Raw genomic sequence first — 25,810 nt, 5'->3', positions numbered from 1 at the left:
TCTTGTTTCTTATTTTTTTTTCTCTTTTTTTTTTTTAAATAATGAAAGTCTACAGCATGTTTTTTCAGGTATATGATTGATGCCTGCTGTTCAACAAATAGTCTGTAAACCATTTTGTCCTCAGGAAGTTGCCAGGCTCCTGGGACAATTGCACTCGAAGAGCAGCACCTTGTGTTCAGCGTGGCGAAGGCAGAGGAGAAGCCCTTTTGCAGCACGAAACTCCTGCTGGAAGGCATCAGCATGAAGAATCAATAAGTCTTTGGCGAAGTTTTTTATCTTCTCTCGGGCTCATGTGACCACTTGCTTCATGGTCTGTCAAAACTAAGCAGAAAGGAAACCTTTAAAAGCGAAAAGCCAAAAAACATTTTAACAGAGATTCAAGCATGAGTTTGTTCTGCTCTAAAGATAAGCGAGCCCAAAACCTTTGAAGTGTTTTTGTGAAATGAAAACAGTCTCAGAAGTTCTGCTTTCAGGTAAAAAATGAGTCAGATTCTCCATTAGCTTTTGCAGCTTGTTGAGCAGACACCTCCACCTAGGGCTCCTAATCCTCGTAGCAGAACTGACCCACCTGTATTTTCAAAAAGGACACATTTAAAAGGAAGCTTATTGTGTGTCAGGAGTACTCCAAACTGCTCTTCTAGAGCTGGCAGCCAGAAGTGTCTCTTTTACAGTATAAAACCATTCTCAATGTTCATTCTTACTTCCCCTGCTTTATAAATTCACTTCTCCTCCAAGCCTCAGCCTACCAGAAGTGCTTGACCAAAGCACAGAACAACAGTTACCTTCTGAATGATGCTTTGATGCTTTTTTTTTTTTTTTTTTTTCCCTATTAAGCACTGGGCATGGTTAATTGAAGAGGAAGATTTCACATCTTCCTGCTCTTTAACTTGCCCTCGGCATTGAGGGCACCTACTAAATGTTTTAAAGCATCTCCACTTCTACAAGTGAAGGACTTTGTGAAGAGGCAGCCCCTGGGGTCTGAGCTCCATCATTGAGAGGATGTTGGTGCTGGTGTCCTGTGGCTTCTGCAGGGACATCTGTGACAGGGGCCATGTTCAAATGGGAAGAAAGATTTCCCATCCCTTTTTGCCTCTGTCTGGATATTTAGCTTCTCTTCTGTAGTTTGGCACTTGACAAAAGAGTTGGAGTCACATTTAAGATATGCCATATTTTTCAGACAGAATCTAACCCCAAGTCTCCTATAACAGGCATTGCTCAGAGCCAGTCATGTCTGGAAACTGATGGGACCATTCAGAGAACAGGTACACTAATCCAGATCCTGACTCAGACCATTTTGGCAAAAATCACTTTGCAGACTATCCTCCTTTCTCTCTGCTTAAGAAGGAACAAGAGCACATTTGCTGGCCCCAGTTCCACTTCCCCTTTTTCATCATTTTCTCTTCCTCCACCAGCGGCGTTTCAGAATATCGGACTGATTATTATGTTAATCTAAATTTTTGCTATCCCAAGTGCATGACGCAGGCATGTAAATAAAATTACAGCACTTATATGCAGACAAGATAGCAAGGTCTAAGCAGGTCAATTTCCTTGTAGAATACATCAAAACATTTTTGGTAGGAATACACACGTAGATGCAACCTGTTTAATTATTACTTTTTTAATTATTAATGGATTCCTTATACCACCAGATTTGGATATTGATTTTTATTTTGGTTTTGTTTTCTTGTTTTTTGTTTGTTTGTGTTTTTTGTTTTGTTTTAAAGTGCAGGCCACCTTACCTTGTAGCTCTGTTGCATCTTTTTCCAGCTCTTCTACAGGTGTTTCTTCAGGCTTCTCTGGCACAGCTGTCCCTGGCTTCCCATCTACAGTATCTGTCTTAATTGTACCAAGGTTTATCAAAAGTTGCATGACATCAAACTTCTCAGAAACTGCAATGTTCTCTAGCACTTTGAGGCATTTATACGATTTAAGTTCACTCACGTTTTCCTCAAGGAAGAGGAGGTAAAGGCTTAAATCATCTAAACACTTTGACTTCAGTTTCAGCACATCAAAAGTTGGCAGGATTTCATACACTTTGAGAACGCCCGAATTCCAGCGGAAGGGAACAAACATTGCGTACACCACCAGTGGCATCACCAGGAGATAGACTATCAGGTTAATATAGCTGAGGACCTTGAAGACACCGACAGCAATAAGCTTGCACTGAACCACTTCTGGAACAGTTGTGTCGTTCTTTAAGATCCCTGTTTTGATGGTGCAGAGGAACTCATCGCTCAGAGAGGAGAGGCTAATGTAGTAGCCCAGATAGAGGCACGCGAGGAAAATAATGACTAGAGTGAGTAAACGGCAGAAAATGTATTTGATTATTAAGCATTTGGAATTCTTCTTTGTCCTCAGGTACTGCTCCACAATTGGGTATTTAAAGTGGCTTTCAGAAATTTCCCACAAACTGGAAGAGAGAAAAAAAAAATCACATAGATCAGATGCTACCATCTTAAGTTTCAGATAAGCCTAATACTCTAAAACAGACACAAGACTAAGTTCTCTCTTACTGGGGTAAATCAATGGTAGTCCTATTATACTTAACAGAAAAAAAAAAAAAAAAAAGCTTTTATGCCTTTGTTGTTTGGTTGTTGGTGGTTTTTTCAGGGGTAGGGTGTTAGGTTTGATGTTGATGGTGGTTTATTTGTTTGTGGAGTTTTTTTGTTTGTTTTAACCAGAAGCTCTGCAGACCCAGACATAAAAGGGCAGGAGAAGACAAGAGACAGGCTCTGCCTTACAGGGTGCGAGCAACTGCCAAGAACACTGAAAGTGAGGGCTGCAGTCCCTCTTGTTTTCTTATGCTCAGTGGGTAAAACTAAGTAACAAGTACAGCAAACAAAGAAACCGGGACGCCTCAGGTAATTAGTAACCTGAAGATCTAATCAAATATTTTCTTTCACAAAAGAAACCTTTAAGTTCCAGCTCCAAGTGCCCATAATAATGATTTCTGATGTCTTTTTTTTTTTTTAAACAAATTTAAAAATGTGTGAGGTCACCATTCAAACCTTTGTTATAAATGTCTTTGTTAATTCACGTGTCACATCAGTTCAGAGCTTAAGGAAAAGAGCAAAGAAAGCCAAGCCCCAGTATCTTACCTCTGTGTCAGGTTTTCATTAGCAGTTGGAATTAAGTCAGTGGGGTCTCTGGCGTCTCCGCTACGGACGCTGTTAGCAGCTTTGATTGCCCTATTATAGGCTTTGTCAAGTTCTTCCATAATAAATTTCAGGTCTGAAGAAAGGTGAGGTGCTGCAGTGAAGCGCCAGAACAAACATGGTAGATACAGCAGGATAGCAACTAGCAGAAGGATGTATGGGAAGAACTGAAGGAAGAAAAAGTTCACATTAGGCTCCACTTGTATATAAAATAAGTCAGTCTGCCACCACCTTTTTCTATAAGCCTGCTAAATTCCCCATAAGCCTATTAAATTCCCTATAACTTTATGTAAATTCTTTTACTAAAACATATTTTTGCAGTTATCAGGGACACGCAGGGAAGCCAAATCTCTTTTCAGACAGCTCCAGTAACCTCGCTACCACTTAGCTTTGAAAAAAGAACCAAAAGCCAACAAACTGAATTAAGTTACCACAGTCCTGATTGCGTTTTCACTGAGTATTGAGAGCTGTACTGTCTCAAATGAATCTGAGGCATTAATCTAGGGAACCACAAATAGCAAAACCAACCAAAGGAGCTATCAGAAAGGCTTCCTGGAAGGAGAGGGCAGTGTCATGTAGATGTGTCACCACTGTTCACAGCAAGTAAAATACTCCAAAAGCTGGTGGAAATCTCTCCTGTTGCCCATTAGTAACCAGGAGGTTAATGAACAGACTTTTAATAGTGCTGTACCTGCCCACAAGCACAGATGGCTGTTCAGAGTGCATGGCATGTAGACTATAAAGGATATAACTATGGTTCTAAGGGTATTTAAATATTTGTAGTCAGCTCCTAAATGGAAACCAAGACATGGCATCAGAATGGTCTGATGCTGACACAGAGCAGAGAAGTCAGCCCTCACATGGTCCCTGTTGGTTAGGGAAGGGGCTGATGCAGCTTTAAAACACAACAGCTTGAAGTCTTTCTTTCTCCTATTCATCATGAGGTAGGAGTTCTTCCATGAGATTAAATCTCCAACTCTCTGCAGTTGCTGGAAAGAAGGTATTTTCCATCTACTGTGACATTATATTCAAGGTGTATATTCATACATAACATTACACTTACATGATGTAAGATCTAGTTAGACAAATCATTAGTTAATATAATGTACTGTGCAATTTGACTAGCCTTTAATTCGTTACATCCAAGTTTTGATAGTTGCACTTAACTCAAATCCAGCATCAGTTCCTAAGGACTTTTAATTTATTTGTGATGAACAAATTTGAATCAGATTTAAGTTATCTTAAATGTTATAGCTGCACACATGCATATTCATTGAAAAAGTAAATGGAGAATTTTAGAAGAAACCTGGGTTGAGATCATTAATCACCAAGTGGGACTGCTCCACCTACATCAGTGGATCTGCAGATATTTAACAGGATGAGAACCTGGACCTAACATTATCTTGTGTTTGCAGGAGAGACTGAAGTTTTGTATGCACAAAATAAATAATCTGATGTTACTGAGCACATTATCCAGGAAAGCTGCTTCTGATATCATTCACTATTAAAACAAAATCCTACATAATTATTAATACTAGGAACCTACATGATGTATTAGCACCCAAATAAAACTAACTTCTTAAAGGAACTGCATTTCGCAACTGGAGGCTGTAATATGAACTGCCTTTCAGGATGTGCATGTTCTCTGCATAGCAGTCACATCGGAAATTTGTTACACGCAGTAAGACAAAGCCATGAAAAGGATTAAATAACCACAGGAAACAGAGAATGCTGCATTTAAAGGTTAGGTTTCCCTTGCAACCCTTAAAAAATCATAATTTAACTCTTTCTGCTTGGTAGCAATGTACTTGACCCTTGGCCAGAATTGCTACTTCTGTTTCTAGGTAAGCCCTCAAGAAAGCTTAAAAAAAGTGGTTCACATTTAACCCGAAAGAGAATGATATAATAATGGGCTAACCCTGTACCAGGCTCGTTCCAAGAACCTAGTTAGGTTAATGAAGCAGAGCTGACTGTAATTATACTGTCCATCCCACTAGAGGTAGCTCTTCTTTACCAGCAAGGAACGAACGCCAACCCCATGCTGCTGTATTCTGGCTGTGGTCTGTCCCTGGTCCACTGCAGGGGACTGATCTCCCAGGTCTGGTGGATCTAGTGGATTCCTCCTGATCTCCTGACACAGCTGGAAACTGGTAATTTACCCAGTACCCCCTCCAAGTCCATATTACCATCTTCTGCACCACTAAACCACGCTCACAGAAAGAGCTGTCTATAGTCACCATCAGGAATTTCCTCCCTCCAGAGCCACTACATGCACCAGCAGCCAGGACAGCCCTGATGTTGGGTGCTGCTAATTTTTTTTGAGCTGCTAAATGATTCTGAGCAAACCAAGCAAGCTCCTTCTCTTGAAGTCATGTCCTTAGTGGCAGCCCTCAGTTCTACTTGCTGCACCCTTGACGTGAGCCTTCCCCCACCTACACTGCACAGAGCTCTGCCCTCACTGCCTTCCATTTTCCCTCTTTGTACACAACAGATAATTTCAGATCACCTGCTTTTCTCCTGGTCTATCATTTACAATTCAGGTGTAATACTCTGACACTCCCAGTGTGTTTTTGTAGACATGCAACCAACTCAAAACCAACAGCTCAGGAACCCACCCTATTCATCACCGTAGACAATGGCATCAGGTCCCTCAGGTCACAGTCCCAATGCCTGAGGCTGCCCATACCTTTAGGGTCTCATAGCCAGGTTCTTTCAATCCTCTGAATTCTGTATAATCTAGAAGTAACATCCCCTATCTATGAACACACGTAAACCTATCTACACTCCTCAGCCCGGACTGCTGCAGCACCTTTTCCATAGGCCTCAACAAATGTCAGCTTGTAGAAGATTGCTGCAAAGACTGCTTGACTTCACTTACTTCTCTGTCATACACCTCTTAACACCCTTCCACTGGTGCCAGATGGGGAAAGAAACAGCATACCTAATTTAGTAAGGAGCCACATATGCATCTTACATTGGTTGATACCATTTGGCTGCACCATTCATTCACATTCATTACAGGTATCAGAGGACTTATGAATTCCCTTTCTGATCCCCAGAACTGGAAAAACATGAGCCGTATCTGATTACTCCTTCAGATCTCTTTACCCAGAGGCCTACAAGAGGCACGGCAAGAGGCAAGATGGTTGATATGCTGAAGTCACATCCCGAAAGCTCCACTGTCTCAGTCCTCATGTCTTCCTTCATATCTAGAAAGAGACTCTGGTGGCAGGTTCTGCACTTGTGTGGCAGTGGCATCAGCCCTGCTGCTCTGCCCCCTCCAGTCCCACCCATCACCCCTGCTTCACTCCAGCCTTCTTCCCCTGCACCTCCTCGTCTCCCTGGCTCCTTTACCACTGCCTCTTCACCCAGAAACATTAGACTACTGGGGCAAAGGCATGTTTGCCTTGAACCTTCCCTCCTGAGATTCTTATAGCCCCCAAAGCCATAGCTTATGGAAGCATGAGAAGACACTGTGCAGCTCTTCTCTGCATGGTCTCCAAGCCAGAGCTGCAGCACGACCATTATTAGTCCGGCTCTTTTGGTTCAGAAACAAAGCCTGTGTTTGTCAGCCCTTCCACAGCACTTGATGCTAGACTCCATCCTTCTCAGAATCTGTCTTTTTTAAAAAAAGGAATGACGTGTGCTCTATTTGTTAACAGCAGGCTTAGATAAGCAGCCAATTGTTCTGAATCATTAAAATTTTGGGTCCTGAACTAGCAGGCAGAAGTGAAAATGCAAAGTCATCTGGCATGAGTCCTAGGTTTTAGAACAACAGACTTGAATTATCCAGCTCATCTGACCACATTTTACAGTCATGCACAACGACTTCTCATTTTACAAAATGGATTCTGTGGCACTCGCACATGGATAAGCATGTGCAATATGCTTCCCGTTTTTTCATGTTTTATGTAATTACTTCTAAGGCACTGGATACACAAGGAGGAACTCTCCAGTCTTGGAGAGTTTGTAGTATTTAGATGAAACAGGAAGTATCACTCACTTCAAGAGCTATACAGTCAAATATATGGCAGGGAAAGTTACTGCCGTAAGAGTAGAACTCAGTTTTTCTTTTGCTATCTATCAAGTGCCTTTCCAATGGCAAGTTCACAACGTTTGGTTTAATGCAGCATTTAACATTGCATAACTGAAGACAGGTCCTCTAAAAGTAGATTAGAAAAGATACATTAGAATAGATAAAATATCCTGTGGTACAAGATGCTCTTTTCTGGACTTCATCAGTGAGACTACATTAAGGGTTTTAACACCGCGCTTCAACCTGGATGCCCTCAACTTTCATTTCCAGCCAGCTGCAAGGAAAAAATAAAAGGACAGGCAAAGGCCCAACAAGTTTGGCACTCAAATCCTCCTGAAAGCCATGAGCACCCCATGTCTGAGCAGGATGTACAGGAGTGTTAGGATGTGGACCCATCTCAGCAGAGCACGGGGTTTTCAGTCATGTGTTGTGTACTCACAAAAGCAGCCATGAAGGTTATCTTTAAAGCAAATTATCTATGCACATCAAAATGCTTTCCTTTCATAGACATGCACTGTTTTCTTACATCACTGACCATAAACAGGTAGAGCAGTTTTAAATCACTATGAATGCAAAGGAAAAATAACCCTTATGCATGGAGCAGAAACTCTAGAAATCTCCTACTTAACCCACTGAACTCTCTTGAAGCCATGACCATTTATTCAAGTGCCTGCATTGACTCCTCTCATGAAAATTATCTGCACAAACTGAAAGCATATTTTCCAAAACAGCTGTCTTACTAGGATCTGTGAACAACTGTGTTCAGATAAGTATTCAGAATGACACGAACCATACAGTGATAAATGCACATATTTACAAATATATGTGTTAGCTTTACAAATATTAAAATGAATCCCAAATATTCTCATGGCATGACTTCCATCACCTTTTATTGGAAGGCCAGGAAAATAAGCTGCCAAATTTATGCCTCCACAAAAGGTATCCATCTGAATCACTGGAGGCTAACACACAGCAAAACATGCTACTGGTCACAGCTCTAAATAGCAGTAATTAGCCAAGTGCAGTATAGATAAACTGCCAAGGGCTGTGGGGAGAGCCTGACATCTAACACACACAATCACAGCTATTTACAGGAGAGAAAACAGAATCATCTCCAGGCTCAAAGAAGCTGGAAAGCAGGAGACCCCAGGCTATCTCTAAGGCCTCTGTTCTCTTGCCCTAAAAAACATTCTTCTGAGTTTCTAGAGGTTGATCTGCCTTCTTGAAGACATCCATTTCAGTCATTTTAATTGTTTAGAAATCAGGTAGTTCTGCAATCAAAATACATTTATGGCTGAAGAGGAAGTGTTTGAGTAATCTATTTGCACATACAGAGAAGACTTTGCTACCAAGGAATTGCCTTTTAAAGATACATTAGCACCACGCTCCTGAAAATGAAGGAAAATCAGACTAAAACCTGAAATAGTCTATTAACATCCCTAGCTTCAACTCCACTAAGATCCAGGAAACACACAAAATAAGTTGAAAGGGCTTTTTAATAACCATTTCTTATGATCAAATATGGTTTTGTCATTAAAAGAACATATAGCTGTTAATGGTGGAGTGGCCCAGAAGGTATTCGATAGGACCTGACCTACAGAAAGCCTGCTGAGATCTGGATAAAGACAGCTGGCAGAAGGTGAGGACCACTTTAGTGGCATTAAGAAAACAACCGCTTTGTAATTCCACTGCATCTTCAGTCCTTATTTATTCTAACACTATTAAAATGACTGAAAGTATTCAGATTTCTACCATACTTAACAGTGGTAAAACACTACATTTAAATACAATAATGCACAGCTGTTAAATGCACTAGTGTAGAGCACAGTCCTGAGAAAATTCCTTGGCATACAGTAATACTAAAAGAAGCACTGACGTGCTTTTACGAACTTCAGACGAGAATAATTCTCATAAAATAATAAAATCATGATGAGGTGCCAGCTTCTTCAGTTCCTAATTCCTCTGTGCCAACAGGCAGAGCCAGAGCAAAGGAACATGCCCCAAACTGGCTGACGGCAACAAGCATTTCCAGAAGCAAAATTATTAAGCTCCCTCCGAACAATCCTGTTCCTTTTTGAGTCAATGGGAGATGTTTCACTGGCTATCAGGGCAGAACAAGAGCTGTGAATGAGTCATAATTCTAAAGGTTGCCACGTGGTTGAGAGGTTATCCTACCTCAGGTCTGAAAGCGAATCTCAAACCTTGAATACACTTTTTTTATTCCTCCTGTTACCTGCTTTCTACTATGATACAGATTAAGAACTGTACTTTTCCAGCTTCAATTAGTAAGACTAATGTAACTAAAGTACTGATAATACCACACACGCGAAGAATGGTTTAGAAATACATCTGCATTCAGGTTTCCTTGCACCGGCAGCCTTTAATCCCTCTGGGTGGGACTTTATAGGTGAAACATGAGGAGTCCTCGGCTGATTGAGAAGTTGCATAAACACTGAGTAACGAGAACCTGGTAACAACTGTGATTATAATCATACCAACAGACTGAAAAACACTTTTTTTTTTTTTTTTATAATTACAGAAAATAACTCAGAAAGCAATCCACAGGTCCACAGTAAATCTCAGTTCCATTACAAAAAAAGGTATTTTGAAAAAGATAAGTTTCAATTCACACAATGACTTCAGACACAATTTTTGTACAAAATGCTTTGAGATTTTTTGGACAAAAATTTGAACAAAATGCCTCCCACTGCAATTGTCTGCCCTTTTGCAGAGATCTGAACCAGACGACTGCCTTTTCCCTCCTGTGCCACATGCGAAGACCTCTCTTTCTGCTCTCAGTCATGCACATAGCAGCAGGCAGATAAACCTTTTGCCTTCATTTCACACTGGTACTAATCCTTTTCTTCTGAAGAACCTACTCCCTTTACCTCAGCTTTACTAATTTCCATCTTCCTCCTTGATTCTCTCCAATTGACAGCAGACTAGAAAATAGAGCAATTCAAAAAATAAATAAATAAATAAATTACAAGATCATAGGCAACCACATCTAGGTTTAGGGGCTAGGCAGAGGTCATCACTCAATGTCCAGCTGCCCCCCCCCCAGCTTGCTTGGTTGCCATCATGTTTGGCTATCAAGAGCTAATTAGATGTTCACTGTTCTCCTGTGTGTGTTTCTATGCATTTCTTTGGGCACTTTGGATTAAAAAGGCTTCACAGTACAGTCTTCTCCTCCACTAGATCAGCTACTTACTGTGGCCAAAAGCTTATTTCTATTCCAGCTCAAAATCAAGCTAAGTTTTTTCAGAATAGACCATCAGGTGGAGTGCTCATCTTCAGAGACAAGAAACAAACTATCTGCAGAGGAAGCAATACATGGCTCCTCCACCAGTCTCTCTTTAACATCATTTTTAGAAAACACTATGTCTGTTCTGATACTTAGATAGATACAGAAAACCTCTTAAGGGAGTTAAGCCTGAAGGGAAAACTCAAAAAGAAACTAGAGACAGCAGAAGAGCAAAGCCTGACCAAGCCCAGTTCCATCAGTGACAGCCCTGAAGATGTGTCTTGCCAGAGGATTCAAACATAGGCATTTTGTCAGCTTTCTTGCTGATGCAGAGGAAATCTTAGTGTTAAGCCTAGATTACAGGCAGGGCACACCCCACTGTCTCACTTCCACATATCCACATATCAGATTGTTTCTTGAGCTGTGCATTTCAGCACATTATCTATTCAGTGCAAAGAGTTATTCAGATCACTGGAAAGTTCAGAAGTCTTGTTCTCCAAGGAGCAGCAGGGTCCAGGAAGGCCCTGAGCACCTGTAGGGGATGTGCAAACCAGCAGCGAGTCTGGGAGTCCAGGGAGCTGCAGCACGCTCCTCCTCTCCACTCCAAAACAAGCTTTCCAACCAATAAATTCCAGCCCTAGGAGAGATCTCCTGGGGCAGAACTGGCACCAAGTAAATGTGCCTGATCTTTGGGGACTGCCCGAAATGGAAACGTGCATTTACTGATGGAAAAAAAAAAAAAATCCCAGAACAAATATCTCTACAAAATAGGAGGGAAATGAGAGGGTTTCATTTTTGATCCAATACAACCTGCTTTTGACAATCCTTCAGTGCAACCAGACACCTAGAACAAAAGCAGGACAAGTTGCTGCAAGTTGGCTTCTTCACCAAGAGACAAAAAGCACCACGGTCCTACTTCCATCCTACACCACCAAACCCTTGACAGCACTTCTGACCGAGCACAGAGAGCATGCCATAACAAAATCCATTCATTTCAATCAGGAGCTGGGGCATACAACCTCAAGCCCCCAAAATCATAATGTAGCACCTCCTTAAGTATCTCTTACAGAGTCTTCCAGCAAACCAAAAGAGCAAGATGCTAAGTGAGTTGGTATTTTAAAGAACCTGAGGTGCCTTGCAAATAAATGTACTGCTGCCCAGAATGCAGGAAAAAAGCCTCAAGTGTTGTTTTAAGAAAAATTGGGCCAATGATCCCTGCTGTCCCTGCATGAGCATCCCTGCCCTTGCACTGTGGAGTGACATTGCTTTCCTCCGAGCTCAGACAGGCTCCCTTTCCTCGGTAACATCACCTTGCTCCCACAGAGGCTCTGCTCTGCACATTTTAAAAACAACTTGGCCAAAATCTAGCTCAAATCTGCAGACCAATGAGTTTTTACCTGCCTTTCAGTACAGAGCATACACAGGGAGATGGCCCCATGCTCCTGCAGAAACCCACACTGTACACCAACCAGTGGGTACAGCCAGTGGCTGCAGGCCCTGGATTCACCAAAATCAACAACCAAATGCCTCCAGATGCCATGGCAGGAATCAAAGGGCTGTGTTAATGCCTGAACACTGCTCCTTGCCCAGAAACTTATTGATGAGCAACAAGTGGATGGATATTAACTAATACTGTGTCCTGAGGAGCCTTGGGGTGCTCCATCTGGAGAGGAGGCCTCACTGTGACCTGAGACTACCTGAGGAGGGAAGCTCCTCAGGAACAAAAGGGAATGTCAGCCTGGGCATGAGGGAAATTTTCTGTACCATGAGGGTGGTCAGATGCTGGGACAGGCTTCCCAGTGAGGTGGTTGGTCCCCTGTGCCCGTCAGTACTCTAGAGGCATTCGGATAATGACCTCAATAACATGCTTTAATGTTTGGTTAGCCCTGAAGTGGTCAGGCGGTTGGACTAGATGACATTTACAGGTCCCTTCCACCTGAACTATTCCATTCCATTCTATTCCATTCCATTCCACTGGCCTCCAAACAGCATGTGCAGCTTCCAGTGCCTGGCTCAGTGGAAGGGCTGGTGGCCAAGCATGGATTTAGGAGGTTAGGACTAGGTACCCTGGCTCAGTTACAACCTCTGACTCAGCTGTTCAGACACACTGCTCGCAGCCAGTCTGCAGGGTTTTGCAAGGAAACATCACATACCATCAAGCTACCACAGAGGATGGGCCTTGCACCAATTCCTGAGACAGCACTAGTCAGCAAATTAACGTGGGCTGTGTCATAAAAGTATGACACTAAAGCTTATTACCCATGGCTGGTAAACGAAGAGAATTACAGTTGCACTTGCCAGCTATCAGCTGTGTCATGATATGACACATGAATGGATAGAAATCAGGTAACACAAGAACATGTTTCCTCAGCAGGAGGGAGCAACGCATCCAGCTTGCAGGTGGAGGTTCCACCTGCTCAAGCTGACCATGGTGTGAGATGTCTCAGCAGCTTCAGCTGGCCTCTGCTTAAGTGATGTGACGTACTAACTGAGCCATGATGAGTTCAGGCCAGAAACCAACAATGCTGGCTTTAATATTCATGAAATGAAAGACCTCTGGGTTAAGGTTATGAGTGGAGCTCATGGGAGAAGGCAGTAGTAAACCCTTACAGTCAATGATCTGGGTCAGCAAACGAATCAGAGACAGCCCTGAATAATCTGTCCGAGGAGGTCCAACCAGCTGACCAGATCATAAAAGCTGATGTACAAGATATGCCAGCAGAAATACAGGTGCTCCAGGTCCTGGACCTGAGCTCCTCCTACCACCAGGCCCTCCCCTGCTCCCTGTCTCCAGTGGGGTTATTTGCTGGAGCACAAAGCTGTAGCTTGGATCAGGGAGCAGCACAGCCTCTAGCAGTGCTGCTCCCGAGGTAATAAAAGGGCAGTACTTAGCAAAGCCCCACACCTGCCCATCTCCAGCAGCATTTATGACTTCAGCATCAGCACTGCCCAAGCAAGGGAGTGAGCTCCAGGCATGGCATTAAGTCAGTCTGTAACTCCTGCCAAAGCTCAGCTAGCCCCTTCGAGCCAGCTCAAGTATCTCAGTACCTACTGCACTTTTTAGGCATAAAATAGGCCCCTTATTGTGCCTTCAGTATGATGCTGCTTTACCTGCATTGAAAGACAACTCAATGGGAACCACCCAAGGAAGCTCAGAAGAGCACACTGAAGGCAGGGATTAAATGTATTGGTACCCTCGATGTACTTCATCTCTCCCCAAATCCATATCTGCCCTGACTCCAACTCTCTCCAACTGGCCAAGTATAACACAACAAAAATATGAAATGTTTTTACTATCCTGCTTTTCTAAATTAAGGTTTTGATACAAGCATTAAGTCAGCTGCTGTGTCTTGTGTCCTGGTTTTAAAGTTAAAGTGCCCTGTTAAAGGCAAATTGGGACCCAGCTCCAGGGCAGCACATCAACATTACTCTGGAACCAGATAAGCGGTAACATTTGTTATTCTAGCACAACAGATTCTTTATTTAAAAGCAGAAAACACCTCCTCCAGCACTATCCTCCTTGGAAGCAAGGGAAAGAAAACATTGTCTCTAAAAACAGTTGAGTCAAAGCCAGGGATTATACCAGAGAACAGAAATGAGAAACGTAAGGCAAAGGCAGGCTTCTACGTGAAGCCAATTTTTCCACGAGGAGCCCCGTACGTACTTTATGAAGCCAGAGGGGAATGTTCTCCAGGTTGCTCTGGGATGGCTGCTTTTGCTGCACAGCTGCCCAGCAGTAGGAGTCCACGTAGGCAGCCTGGCGCCAGGAGAAGGAGCTGGGTGCGAAGCAGCTTATCTGGGCACCTGGAAAACAAAGCAGAAGTGATCACACACTCAGAAGATTAAAAAAAAAAAGAAAAAAAAAAAAAAAGACATCAAGCTTATAAAGAACAGCTCACACTTGTAGTTTTGTTGTATGCAACGCTACGACATTAAGTGATGGAAGGAAACACAGCAGCTCTGTGACTCCCTCAGTTCCCACAGAACCCAAGAACACATCTTTTAGGCCTGTTTTCATATTTTTTTGGAGGAGCATGGTAACCTCCAAGACTCCTCTTCCCTCCACTTGCCTCAGGTTGGCCAAAGGGGAGCCAACAGACATAAAGTGTGACCAGATAAGGCTGGTTTCCCGAGGAAATGGCCACCACGATATACCATCTTGCCGCTGTATTTCTCAGCTGCTCAGCCCACAGCTCACACATCTATTGAAACAAGACCTCAAACACCATTCCCCCAGCCCTGGAGCCCTTGAAATAACACAAGGGTGGGTGTGTCCCAGGCCACTGGTTCTGCCTCTGAGACCATGAACAAGTTTTGAGGGGTTCTGGTTACCCCTGTGAAAACAGGGACTCCCGGCCGTAACTCCTGGCAGGACCAAGACCATGACTAGACACACCACAGTCATCTCCACTTACTCCCAGCACTTCTCCAGCTTCTCCAGAGCTTCAAACTGAAGATCAAGGCAATAATTGTCAGCAAGAGCAGCTGTTTAGCCAGCCTCAGCCTTAGGGTTAAATTGTGCTCTAACCAGCTACAGGCACCAGTTAAGTCTTCCTGCAACATATCTCAAGGTGGAAGAGTGGTTACTTGACGTGGAGCATCAGTGGCTGCTTAGATGAGAGCTGGTAAAACAGGCTGAGGGGGTTTGTTTTTCTTTCCGAAGCTTTGACAGCGAAAGCAAGAAGTAGTTTCCAGCCAGCATTCCTAGAAGCTGAAACAGGATAGCTGTTTCACCAACTGATTACACAAAAAGTGGAGGCAGCTCTTCCACGAGCAGCCCTCTTCCAAGAACAACCTTCTTCGCTCCTTAGCATATTCATCAAAGTTAGTGCTAGAGGGCAATCCTGTGTGTTTGATAGGAATATTTTTTTTTGTGTGTGTAAGATTGTGTCATTCATTGTGTCTTTTTACTGCTTTAGCTTTTAGAGAATAAAACTGCTTTTGTAACAGGAGATGACTGCACTAGCCTTGTAACTTGTACAGCCTTTTTACAATGCAGCGTAGTGAACAAGCATTATAAATAAAAGCTTTGCTTTATGAATCACTGTTACAATTATTTCTGAGGCTGTAGTATCATAATGACATGGTTTGACCTGTCACAAGCCTCCCTTATGGAAAACAAGTTGCTGTTTATCAGACCAGAGCTCACGTGATTTAACAAACTTGGCGCGGCACAACCACTTACACTCTCCCACAGCTCTGGGAGTTTCTGCTTTCCAGAAAATTCCTATTATCCATGGAAGCTCAAGAAATACCCTGCAGAGGACAAAAATAATAATAATAAAGGATGCAATTGGAGTGTCTCTGTTCTCTGTTGCACGGGGATTCTTTTTGCTCTGCTCTCCTTCACAAACCTCATGCTGCTGCCTGTGCCCTGGGTGAAGCAGCAAGCAAAGGGTGAACAAAGGGTTCAGCAAGAAGCTCTGTCCTAGCCGTGTTTGCCTGTCTGCAAAAAGAACAACAATGTGTTTGTTCTCATGAACGGGTGGGAAACCACTGAAAGTGATGGAGTCTTTAAATCAGTGATGAGCAAGGCAGCCAGCCTCCATCTCCAGAGAAGTGTAAGCACAAGGTCCCACCAGGGCAGCTGCAGCAATCCCAGGGCTGCAGCAGAGCAGCAAGCCCGGCTCTTTAAATCTCTGGCATTTCATCAGGGACTTTGGAAACCTTTGTAACTTTCAGTCGGGAGCCCGGCAGAGAAGAGACAAACATCAGCAGAAGCTGGGGACTCTGGTTATTGCCCTGGTTTTTAATTAACTTACTGCAGTCCTGGCTGTAAATAATCGTTAATATAAATTACAACCTTGCGCTAACCGCGGTATGCCAAGACTTAAACAGAGAGGGAATTTTTCTGCATAATTTCCACTGAATGCAGCTGAAAATGGTTACAATTCCCACCTTTTTTTGTTTTTCCTTTCCTTTTCCCCTCCAAAGGAGTAACAGCAATGAATCTACACAACTTATGTTTGGACATTCTGGAGGAAGTGAAAGTCTGTAGTTTGAACTGGAGGAGAAATTAGGCAAAGGGTTAAATGCCTTTCACCAGAACCACTGTGCACACACATGTGCACACAAACACACTTTATAGAAGGCAAACAGTCCCTGGCTATCAAAGGGACAGCCTCCCGACATGGTCACACGAAGCCACTCCTGCCCCTTTGCTCCCACAAGTAATAGGAAAGCAGCAGCCAAGCCTGTAACACTGACAGGGAGGTGCCATGCACAGCAAGAAGGACGAGGAATTATACATGGCTGCGTTCATTAAGCAGATGCCACAACACAGTCCTTGGCCAAGTTATCATTACAGGGTTTTTTTAATCATTTCCTGGTACCGATTCAACCCTGGGGAGGGAGTTATGGGGATTTGACTTAGACTTTTGCCAAGAAAGGAGCATTAAAAAAAAAGTGGCTGCTCCAAGGAGTGACCAGGCACGAGTGCTGCAGAAAATGAAGGCAGTGACTGCAGCAGATGAGCACCTGAGTGTGATAAAACGTCACTTTTGCAGCTAGAGCTGGCGCTGGCAGCAGGAATTGCAGAGGGCAGGCCTGCGTCACCGCCACCACAGAGCAGCCGGGAGAGCTGCCACCCTGCCCGGCCTCCCCGTGGCTTCACGCCTGCTTTGGCAGCAATCCCCAGGTGTCTCCTGCATGCCTGAGGCAAGAGAAGCTGTATCTCCTGCTGCTGGTTGCTCTGCAGCTTATATCCAGCGTGGGACAGGCCACAGGTGGAGGCCCTGCGCTGGTGACATCTTTCTGAGCTTTGCCTATATCCTGCAGGCTCATTTGGGACTCATCGGTCATCAGGTGGCTGAGAGAGGATGTCTCCATCCCAGCTGGGATTCCTCAGGGCTCAGCAAGCCCACCCAGTCTCCTTTGGCCCAACTGGAGGTGGAAATATTGCTACTGATGCCAAACGAGCAGGATTCAAGTCAAATCTGCCGCTCCCACCCTGATGCCGTCATAGGTGCTTTCCAAAACAGCAGCCTACATACAAAAAGACACTTCCAGCCTCCCAAGGAAAATTGCAGGTTGGAAGGAAAGTCCCAGGTCCATATGTGACTGTCTTACTGGTGGGCAAAGTGACACCCACAGAGGGGCAGCACCCCAGGCCGCACACCCATCCCTCGCCAGGAGAGGATGCCCAGCCAGCAGGACTGGTTCCCTCCCCAGCACCTCCCTTCCTACTTTGGCATCTAATTAAGAAACTGAACTGACAGAAAGTGCTTCCAGGAATCAATGTTAATCACAGGCTGAGCCATTTTCCTGAATTGAGATCAGGTGGTTTGTAGCTAACAGGATTAAACCTTCAGTAAGTAATTACTCGCTTTCTACTACACTGCAATCACTGTGAAAAGATTTGCATAGGCTTGGATGAAAACCTGGCTATTAATTACTATAGTATTGCACTAGGCAAAATGAACCAGCTATGATATGTAAAAATCTGTTTGTATCTTGGAAGAATTAGCTACTTTAGCAGCCACTAAAGAAAATCCCACAAACAAAATCAAGCAACATGTACACAGCGTACAGAATGCCAGGCACCACCCAGTGCACATTCTTTACATTGACGTTTTAAAAAAAGTAATTAATAATAATTAAAATAAAATGTTCCAGGGCATGCCAAAGAAGAAACTGTATGCGTGGGTGTGCACACATGCATCAAGAGCAGACAGGAAGGAATGGTTTTATTAGGTTTATAGACGCTTCTTATGGTCCAAAGTGGCAGGTTGGGTGAAGGAGAGTAGTCTGTGTTTATGAAGGAATTATAGAGATACATGGGTGCACAGGGAAAAAAAAAAAAAAAAAAGCCAACAACCCTGTTTTGTTCACCAAGGTTTACTCTGACAGCAGAACATAAAGCCCAGGTGATGCAATATTTAAGTAGAGTGGGTCAGAGGAGCCAGCAGGGATCTGTCCCTCTCCTTGGGGCTGCCAGCTATTCCGCAGAGAAGTCTCAAAATCATGCAGTGGGAAAAGAGCAAGGTATTTCTCAGGAATGCCTTCACTGTGACAATTTTTTTTTAATCATGGGGAAAAAAATGTGCATGAAATTCCCCCCAGTGAGATATAAAGAAATATAAAAAAATCCCTTCACCTGAAGAAGGAGCAACAGCTCAGAACAATGGCTAAGGACCTTTGGCTCCCCTGCCTATGTTGCTGTTACCCAAAACCTTTGGCAATGCCAGAGGGCACATTCTGTCCCCCAGAACAGCTTTCTGTCATTTCTGTAGGAAATGAAAAGCTGGCTCTGTAGAAGTAAAGCAGAAAAAATTCTCTTCACCAACAGATGAAGACATTCACCCAAAGACAATGCTGGAGGTTTGCCCCAGCTCTCTGGGCAGGCCTGTCCCTGATGGCTTCATCTTCTTTTCACTGAAGGCTCTTTACATGCCAAAGAGCAACACAGCATAAGCTGCCATGGAAAAACCATAATCAGTAAATATCTGCCACATCTGTGGTAACATCAGCGTGTCCTAAATTTTTTCTCTGCACCTGTGCTTTCCAGTCCCTGGCTCACAGCCTGTTCCCAAAGAGGTCTTCAAGGGAAACCAGGGGGCAAAACCAAGAGCAGAGCCTGCAGCAAGGAGCTGAAGGTTGCTCTTCCGGGCTGGCACCACTAACACAAGGTGCTTTGGAGCTCACAGTTTGGAGGGGGCTGAGAAGTGCTGCTCTGGACAGATGCTGGTTGACTCAGTCCCCTCATTACCGCTCCCAGTTTCAGCAACAAAGTGCAAGATGAGCAGAGCTCAGCCTGCTCCGGCACCGCTTGGAAATGCTCTCCGAGCTCCCAGCCAGCAGCAGCTGCCATAGTGACAGTCTTTGGCCTAATTACACCCAACTCTCATGGAAGTCACAAGATAGGATTATTTCCCAAAAGCTGTCCTGGCGACTTGTGACCATGAAGGCAGATGCACATCAGCAGGAAAGGGTCAGCAAGGGGGTAGCAGCAGAGGCAAGGAGCCTAATCCAAAAGTTAAGGCTACTTCTTGCTATATTTGTTATGATTTACTCTTTTTTTTTTTTTCCCTTCCTATCCATTTGGTTCTTACAGCTGCTTGAGAAACACAATTTTTATAGAGATGTGGGCCCAGCTGGAAGCAAGAAGAGGGATGCTGAGCTAATTACTGAAGGTGTGCAATGCTGCCCCAGCAGCACCCACAGAAGCTGCTGAGATGCAGCACACAGACTCCCTGCTAATGCTGTTCATCCCCCCTATTTTCTGCTGTCTGAGGCACCCCGAAGTCTACAGACAGCCATCTGGGGGAGCTGAGGGCTAAAATAAAAAATTTGGGAAAAAACAAAACCAAAAACCTCTCCCAGAAATGAAGTGGAATTTCAGCAGGGCAAAGGAGGTTTGTCACCAGTTGGAAAGCCCCAAATGGTCAGTGGGGAGATTAACCCCATGGCATGCACAGCATAGCACAGGGCTCCCCACCTGAGAGCAGCGGGGGGCAGCAAGATTTGTTCAGTGCAGCAAATCTTCAACTTGACAGATCTGTGCTGCTCCTGTGGGTCAGTCCACGGCCAGGCACTTCTCAACCCACCATTCTGCCACAACTAGTAGTGCTTCCCAGACCTTCACACTGATTATATCCAAGTTTCTTGGGTCTCTCTACTTAGCACGTGATGGTTTCTGGATCCTGGGAAGCTTTCCAAGGGCTTTTGTTAGATCATAGAATAAACACAGATGCTAAAATGAGAGGAGTAAGTCATGCTAGCAATGTACCAGCCACACGCAACTGATGTCCAGACCAAATACACAGCAGGGACACCGGGTGTCCACCCTGAGCCCAACTTCTCCTGCCCCCAGCCATCTCCTTCCATCCTCATCTCCCTTCCCCGCCAGTAGCTCCTGCGTGGAGCCACAGCTGAACTACACACCCTGCTCACTGCTGTCACACAGGGTTAAACGGGGCAGTCTGGAGACAGCAGCCGCTGTGCTTAAGCACCCATGCACAATTCCCAATTCCCTTCCTATGGACAAGGATGCAAATATTTGATGCTGAGTGGTCATCTCTCACATCTGCTTTTCTTCAGCTGCGACCCACGCCAGCCATCAACATTTTTCCCAGAACGACTTTGGTGGAGAAACAAGCCTCTGCCAAAACTAGCAGCTTGTTTCGATTTCCTCTCTGTCCAACCTGCTTAGGGTTTCACTTCTTGTCTGGGAAAATACTCTTGATGTGCTGCCTCCCTCCCTGTGGCTCTTCAGAGCCCTCTGCACCCTGAGACACAGCGACAGTCACAGTAGGTGTGCTGGCCGTGGCAAAGAGGGGTTTGAAGACTTCTCTCTCCCCTTCTCCATACAATGACCAAGCTGCTCCAGCCGTAAGATGAGGCACTGAAAGATTTCAGCCACCCATGTCTGGCCGGGGAAATTTCTGCTTCCACTCTGCAATCCCCTGCTCCTTGCAGAGAGAGGCAAAGTTACACACCGGGACACAGGATCTCAGCGCCGTGTAACAAAAACTGAATATACTGTGACCATAACAAGTGGTGCTTCCCTAAGAAGTATTTGTGTCTTCAGCTAATTTGTTTACAGTAAGGAAGCAGATCTCAACACCCAGTTTAAAAACTGGAGTCTCAACCATGTCTCAAAGCTACTGTTATTAAAGACATAATCAAAGAAAAATGGCATGAATAAACTTACTGATTCTCTGGCTCATACATTGCTGAGGGTGCCCCCATCTTTTTTTTTTCTTTTTAATTTTTTTTTTTTTTTTTTCCCCAGAGGGATGGATGATGTATCTGTATTTCTGTGGTTTCTGTTACTGCAGTACCTGCCAACCTGTTGTGTATCTGCCCGAAGAGCTGCCAAATAATCTAAGGAAACAACGTAAGGTAGCAATTTAAGTAACAGAAGCACGCATGGCACTGTTCAAATGCTCAAAATCCTAGTGCTATTTCCAAGTTCCCAGTATAAAATGGTATCAGACAGACACAGAGATGGTAGGTGCAGGATCTCCAGCCTCCTTTGCCATGTGCTGAGCCCAAAGCTTTGCAGAGCAGACAGAGCCCAGCTCAGCCACAAGGAAGCAACACCAGAACCGGCTTAAAGTCATCACAGACCTGCAGCTGATCAGGGTTCTCTGAAATATAACTAAGAATAAACTCACGTCAGTTCTCCTTCTCCCCGGAAGGATGCCGGCATGCAGATCTGACATCATGTACCTCCTAACCCCGGGGAGCTCCTGCAGGGCTCGCTGCTCCCTGCCTGAGCACCGCGGCCGTGTTTTTCATGCCTCCAGCACAGAAATCCTCCGCGATATGCAATTTGGATCTGTGAATCATTCGTTATCTGAAACTTCTATCAAAACCCAAAGGTACTTGACAGCTTCGGGAGACACCTGTGGCCTTTGTAAATGTCTTAATCGCTTTGCACAATCAACAGCAACCACAGGTGGGATGAAAATTGCAGTTACCAGACACTGTGCTGCAACAAGGCACCAGAAGGGAAGGGGAAGTTGACGGCTAGAGCTGCCGTGCTGCTTTAGGTGGGAAGAACACAACTATCCCAACAGAAATAGGATCTGAGCACTTGTTTCTGGAAAGTGTGTGTGATTTTTGAACCCAGAGGCAGGGATATTTCCACACAGTGACTCACGTGCTCCTTTCACAACCACTTCTGATTTTGGGTCGCTCTTCCTGAGACCTAAAACGCACCCTACCATTTTCGCTGGGTTTAGCAGCCTTGAGCTTTTTCAAAGCACGGTTATTTCAGGAAGTGTTTGAGACAGGCACCTGCTTTCCATTTCATCGCTGGCTGAACAGCAGTGCCTACAGAAGACCCGAAACACTCTGCATCCCTCCAAAAACCCTTAATGGTAACATCTCAGTGAGCTGCAGCCTGCCTGCTGAGCTGTAAGCGCTGTGCAGGCCACAGGCACTTGCTGTCTAGGGGCAGCACGGCTGCCGTACTATCACTTTCTATATGGAAACCACGTGGTGGAGCTTCAGTGACACCAGAGGCCTGCCATCACACCATTGATTTATTTCTTCTTCAAACAGAAGAGCTGGGTTTTAAACCACAGGTTTTCTCCTGACTGGTTCTCAAGATTACAAGGGAAAAAAAAGCACGTGGCGTATCCCTGGCATGCAGGATGGAGCACTCACTTTACTCTTGCTTTGTGAATCTGCTGCAGTTGCAGATTCGATCTGAATCATTTTAATAATGAAAGGTGTTATATACACCATGCGCCGGGGAGCAAATGTTTGGTTAGCAAAGAGGAGAATGTCACTCATTCAGAAGAAAGGAAAGATTTACCAAACTGCAACTCAACCATCACATGTTGGGGCTTTACTTAAAAAATGAAAACGAAAGAAATTCTTCTGCAGGGATCATTAGAAAGACCTTGCTACGTAGCCACTGTTTCAGACAGATGAATCCAGAGCTTTTAGAGGGGAAGCAGAAGGAAAAACTGCCAGGTCCACATCCAAGCTAGTTTGTGCACCTGCACAGCCCCCTAATGTGACAGCCCTCTTTTTCATTGTTTCAAGGCAAAGAAAAGCACACGTAGCAGCTGATCTAAAATTAAAAGGTTAAATTACAGAAATACTTCTGCATCCTTTCAGTCTCTGATTGACCAGAGCATCCATGGGACATGGATCTGGTCCTGGCAATCCCAGCCTGGTTGTCCTCGACTCTTCTGCTTGGTTATTGCAGGTTGCAGGGTTCTGGGTCAAAACCACGTCTACTGAAACCGGTGTGCAATTAGATGTGAACAGAATGGACTGGGGCATGTTATCTGGTAACCCCTCTGATATCTGATTAATACTATGCATAATGTTTTTCCCCAGATTCACCACTACCTCACAATCCCATGCCAGCTTCCAGTCTCTTGTCACTGGCTTCACTCAAAGCTAAAGACCAAGTAGCTCGGGTGTACCGTGCTGAACACCAGCAGGCAGGTGTATGCAGTAAATCAAAGTATTCCTGAAAGCGTGGAAGAGGTGTGTTCACCTCTGTCCCTAAATGGACAGCACTGCTTATTCACCTTTGAAATCTGCTTTCACAGAGTGCCACTTCAATGATAAGGAATTGTCACGTGCAGTGGGTTTTATAAGCAAGCACCCAAGTTACAAACCTTCACCATTTGGGCTTGGAAATCTCCTCGGTCATTTCTGAGACTGGGAAGAGGGCTGGCTATCAGGCTGCAACACAAGTCCTTGGGGATGGGGAGGTGCAAAATCCTGGGGAAGTTTGGCCTTTCTCACCAACAGCACAGCTTCATCCACTGACCCACAAGAGGAGCAGGACCGGGGCAGTTGCAGAAGCACAACAGAGTGGGGGGAACCTCTGGGGAGCTCTTGCAGATCACCCTGCCACTGCGCACCCCAATTTTTTCAGGGTTCAAACCCAAACAATGGGTTTTCAGTCCTGCCAAACGGTCTGAGGGGCCTGATCCCTGCCTCCTCTCCCTGCCAGGTGCCGGGCAGGTGGTGAGGTCTCCTTCCAACCCTGGGGCATGGCAGTGCAGCACATGGGCTGCCTTTGAGGTCCTGCTGAATTCACCCCCATGGGATGAAGGTGCCAGGGGGCTGGGGTGCCCCCACGGAGGAGGAGGAGGAGGAGGAGGGCAGAGGAAGGCCAGCCTGATGCTTGCTTCATGGCGGCGCTCCCAGGGATGCTTCTCTCCCCTTCCTCACCCCCCACACAGCCCAAACCCTCCTTCTGCCCCAAGCCCCGAGCGGAAACCCCCCGAGGGGTGGCAGCTGAACCCCACAAATCGCCAAACCCCTAAAATCCCCCTTTTTAACCCTTCCCTGCCCAGCCCCAGCCCCGCCCCGCCGAAGCCTTTGTCTGCCGGAGCAGGGAGCTGGGGGGGGGGCTTAGGAGGGGCCGGTTACCGATGGAGATCTCCTGGGCGAAGGCGAGGGAGATGAGGAGCAGCGGCAGCCCCACGGCGATGCAGGTGACGATCTTGTCCAGCGCCAGCTCCAGCCGCAGCCCCTTGTAGCGCGTCTCGGGCGGCTCCTTCAGCAAAAAGTCCGAGAAGACGTACTCGGTGGCGATGTGCGCGATGGCCATGGTGGGCACGGCTCGGCACGGCTCGCTACAACACGGCACGGCTCGCTACAACGCGGTTTTACCCCGCTCAGCTCCTCCCGGCACGGCTCCTCCCGGCTCGGCTCGGCAGCGCCCCCACAGCCCGGCCCGGCCCGGCCCGGCTCGGCTGGGCACGACACCGCCCCCGCCGGGCTGCTGCATGCCCCGGGCCGAGCCGTGCCGAGCCGGGCATCGCCACCTCCAAGACTGGCCCGGAGAGGTCGTGGGGTGTCCTCCTCTGGAGATATCCCAAACCCGCCTGGCTGCCATCCTGCACAACGTGCTCCAGGGGGTCCTGCTCGGCAGGGGTTGGACTGGGGGGTCCCCAGAGGTCCCTTCCGACCCCGGCCATTTTGGGATTTTTGCTCTTCCAGTCTGTGCCTGTCACCTCTCAGCCTCTCGTCCTCACCCCTGAGAGGAGCCTGCCCCATCCTCGCCCCCCTCGGGTATTTATGCTCGCTAATACCCCCCCTACACACACCTCTTCTCATCCTCTCCTGCCCCTGGAGGTGCCCCAAGCCCCCAGCCAACCCAGCACTGTGAGCATTTCCCCCAGCCCAAGTGTTTCATCTCTATCACCACATCTCAAATCGTTTTTTGCAGAAGTCATCTTTAACAACCCCTAACCTTCCTAATCCCAAGCTTTGCCCCCTCCTTTATATTTTTCCTTTTTTATTTTTTATTTTATTTTAGCCTCAGTAAGCTCTGAGCCCCTCAGCCCAGGAGTTACAGAGGGGGCCATCAGCCCCCTAACGAGCCACCTCCTCTGCTCTGCACCTGGCTCTGCCCCAGCCCGTGCTGCTCCAGCCCAAAGGCACAAACTGTTCCCTTCTCCACTCTCTCCTTATAAAACCGCTGTGCTATCTGCTTTCAATTGTCCTTTCTATTTTTCCAAGCCCCGATCCAAGGAAATCATTCCTCATATGGAAACTGTTCTGCAACTCTGATTTCCTTTCTTCTGATTTCTGGGCTGTCCTTCAGCTATGGCATCCTTTCCTCGGACTCACACCATATTCAAGATGCAGGTGCCCCAGACATTTATATCGTGGCACCAGGGTGTTTTCGTGTTTCCTCTGCTCTTAATTCCTAATGATTGCTGATACACAGATGCCTGTGCATATAATGATGTATATAGGGCTAGGACTGTGTTTTCCACAAGTGCTATCGACCAGTGCAGTTGTTATCACTCAGCAGCACAAGGTTCTTTTGTAGTTTTTTACACTCAATAACATTTTTTCTTGCTAGGTACACTTACATTTGTCACTAAACTCAGTAAGCCTTTTGTCACATCCCTTACAGAAAGCAGTGAATAGCGGAGGTCCTTCCAG

The 25,810-nt window shown here is 45.6% G+C and overlaps 1 protein-coding gene across 1 annotated transcript; it reads right to left on the bottom strand.

Moving 5' to 3' along the window:
* Positions 1–235: 235 nt before the first annotated feature.
* Positions 236–24,464, bottom strand: PANX1 (pannexin 1; the record flags this gene model as incomplete). Its single annotated transcript, XM_084306845.1, has 5 exons — positions 236–321; positions 1,740–2,410; positions 3,099–3,322; positions 14,100–14,239; positions 24,284–24,464. The coding sequence occupies 5 exons, from the start codon at positions 24,462–24,464 to the stop codon at positions 236–238; spliced, it is 1,302 nt and encodes a 433-aa protein (XP_084162971.1).
* Between the last annotated feature and the right edge of the window lie 1,346 nt (positions 24,465–25,810).

This window comes from Netta rufina, assembly GCF_964035555.1.
Source record: "Netta rufina genome assembly, chromosome: 1".
Lineage (NCBI taxonomy): Eukaryota > Metazoa > Chordata > Aves > Anseriformes > Anatidae > Netta > Netta rufina.
The sequence above is the reverse complement of the archived record's forward strand: the minus strand, read 5'-3'. Positions and strand labels throughout refer to the sequence as shown.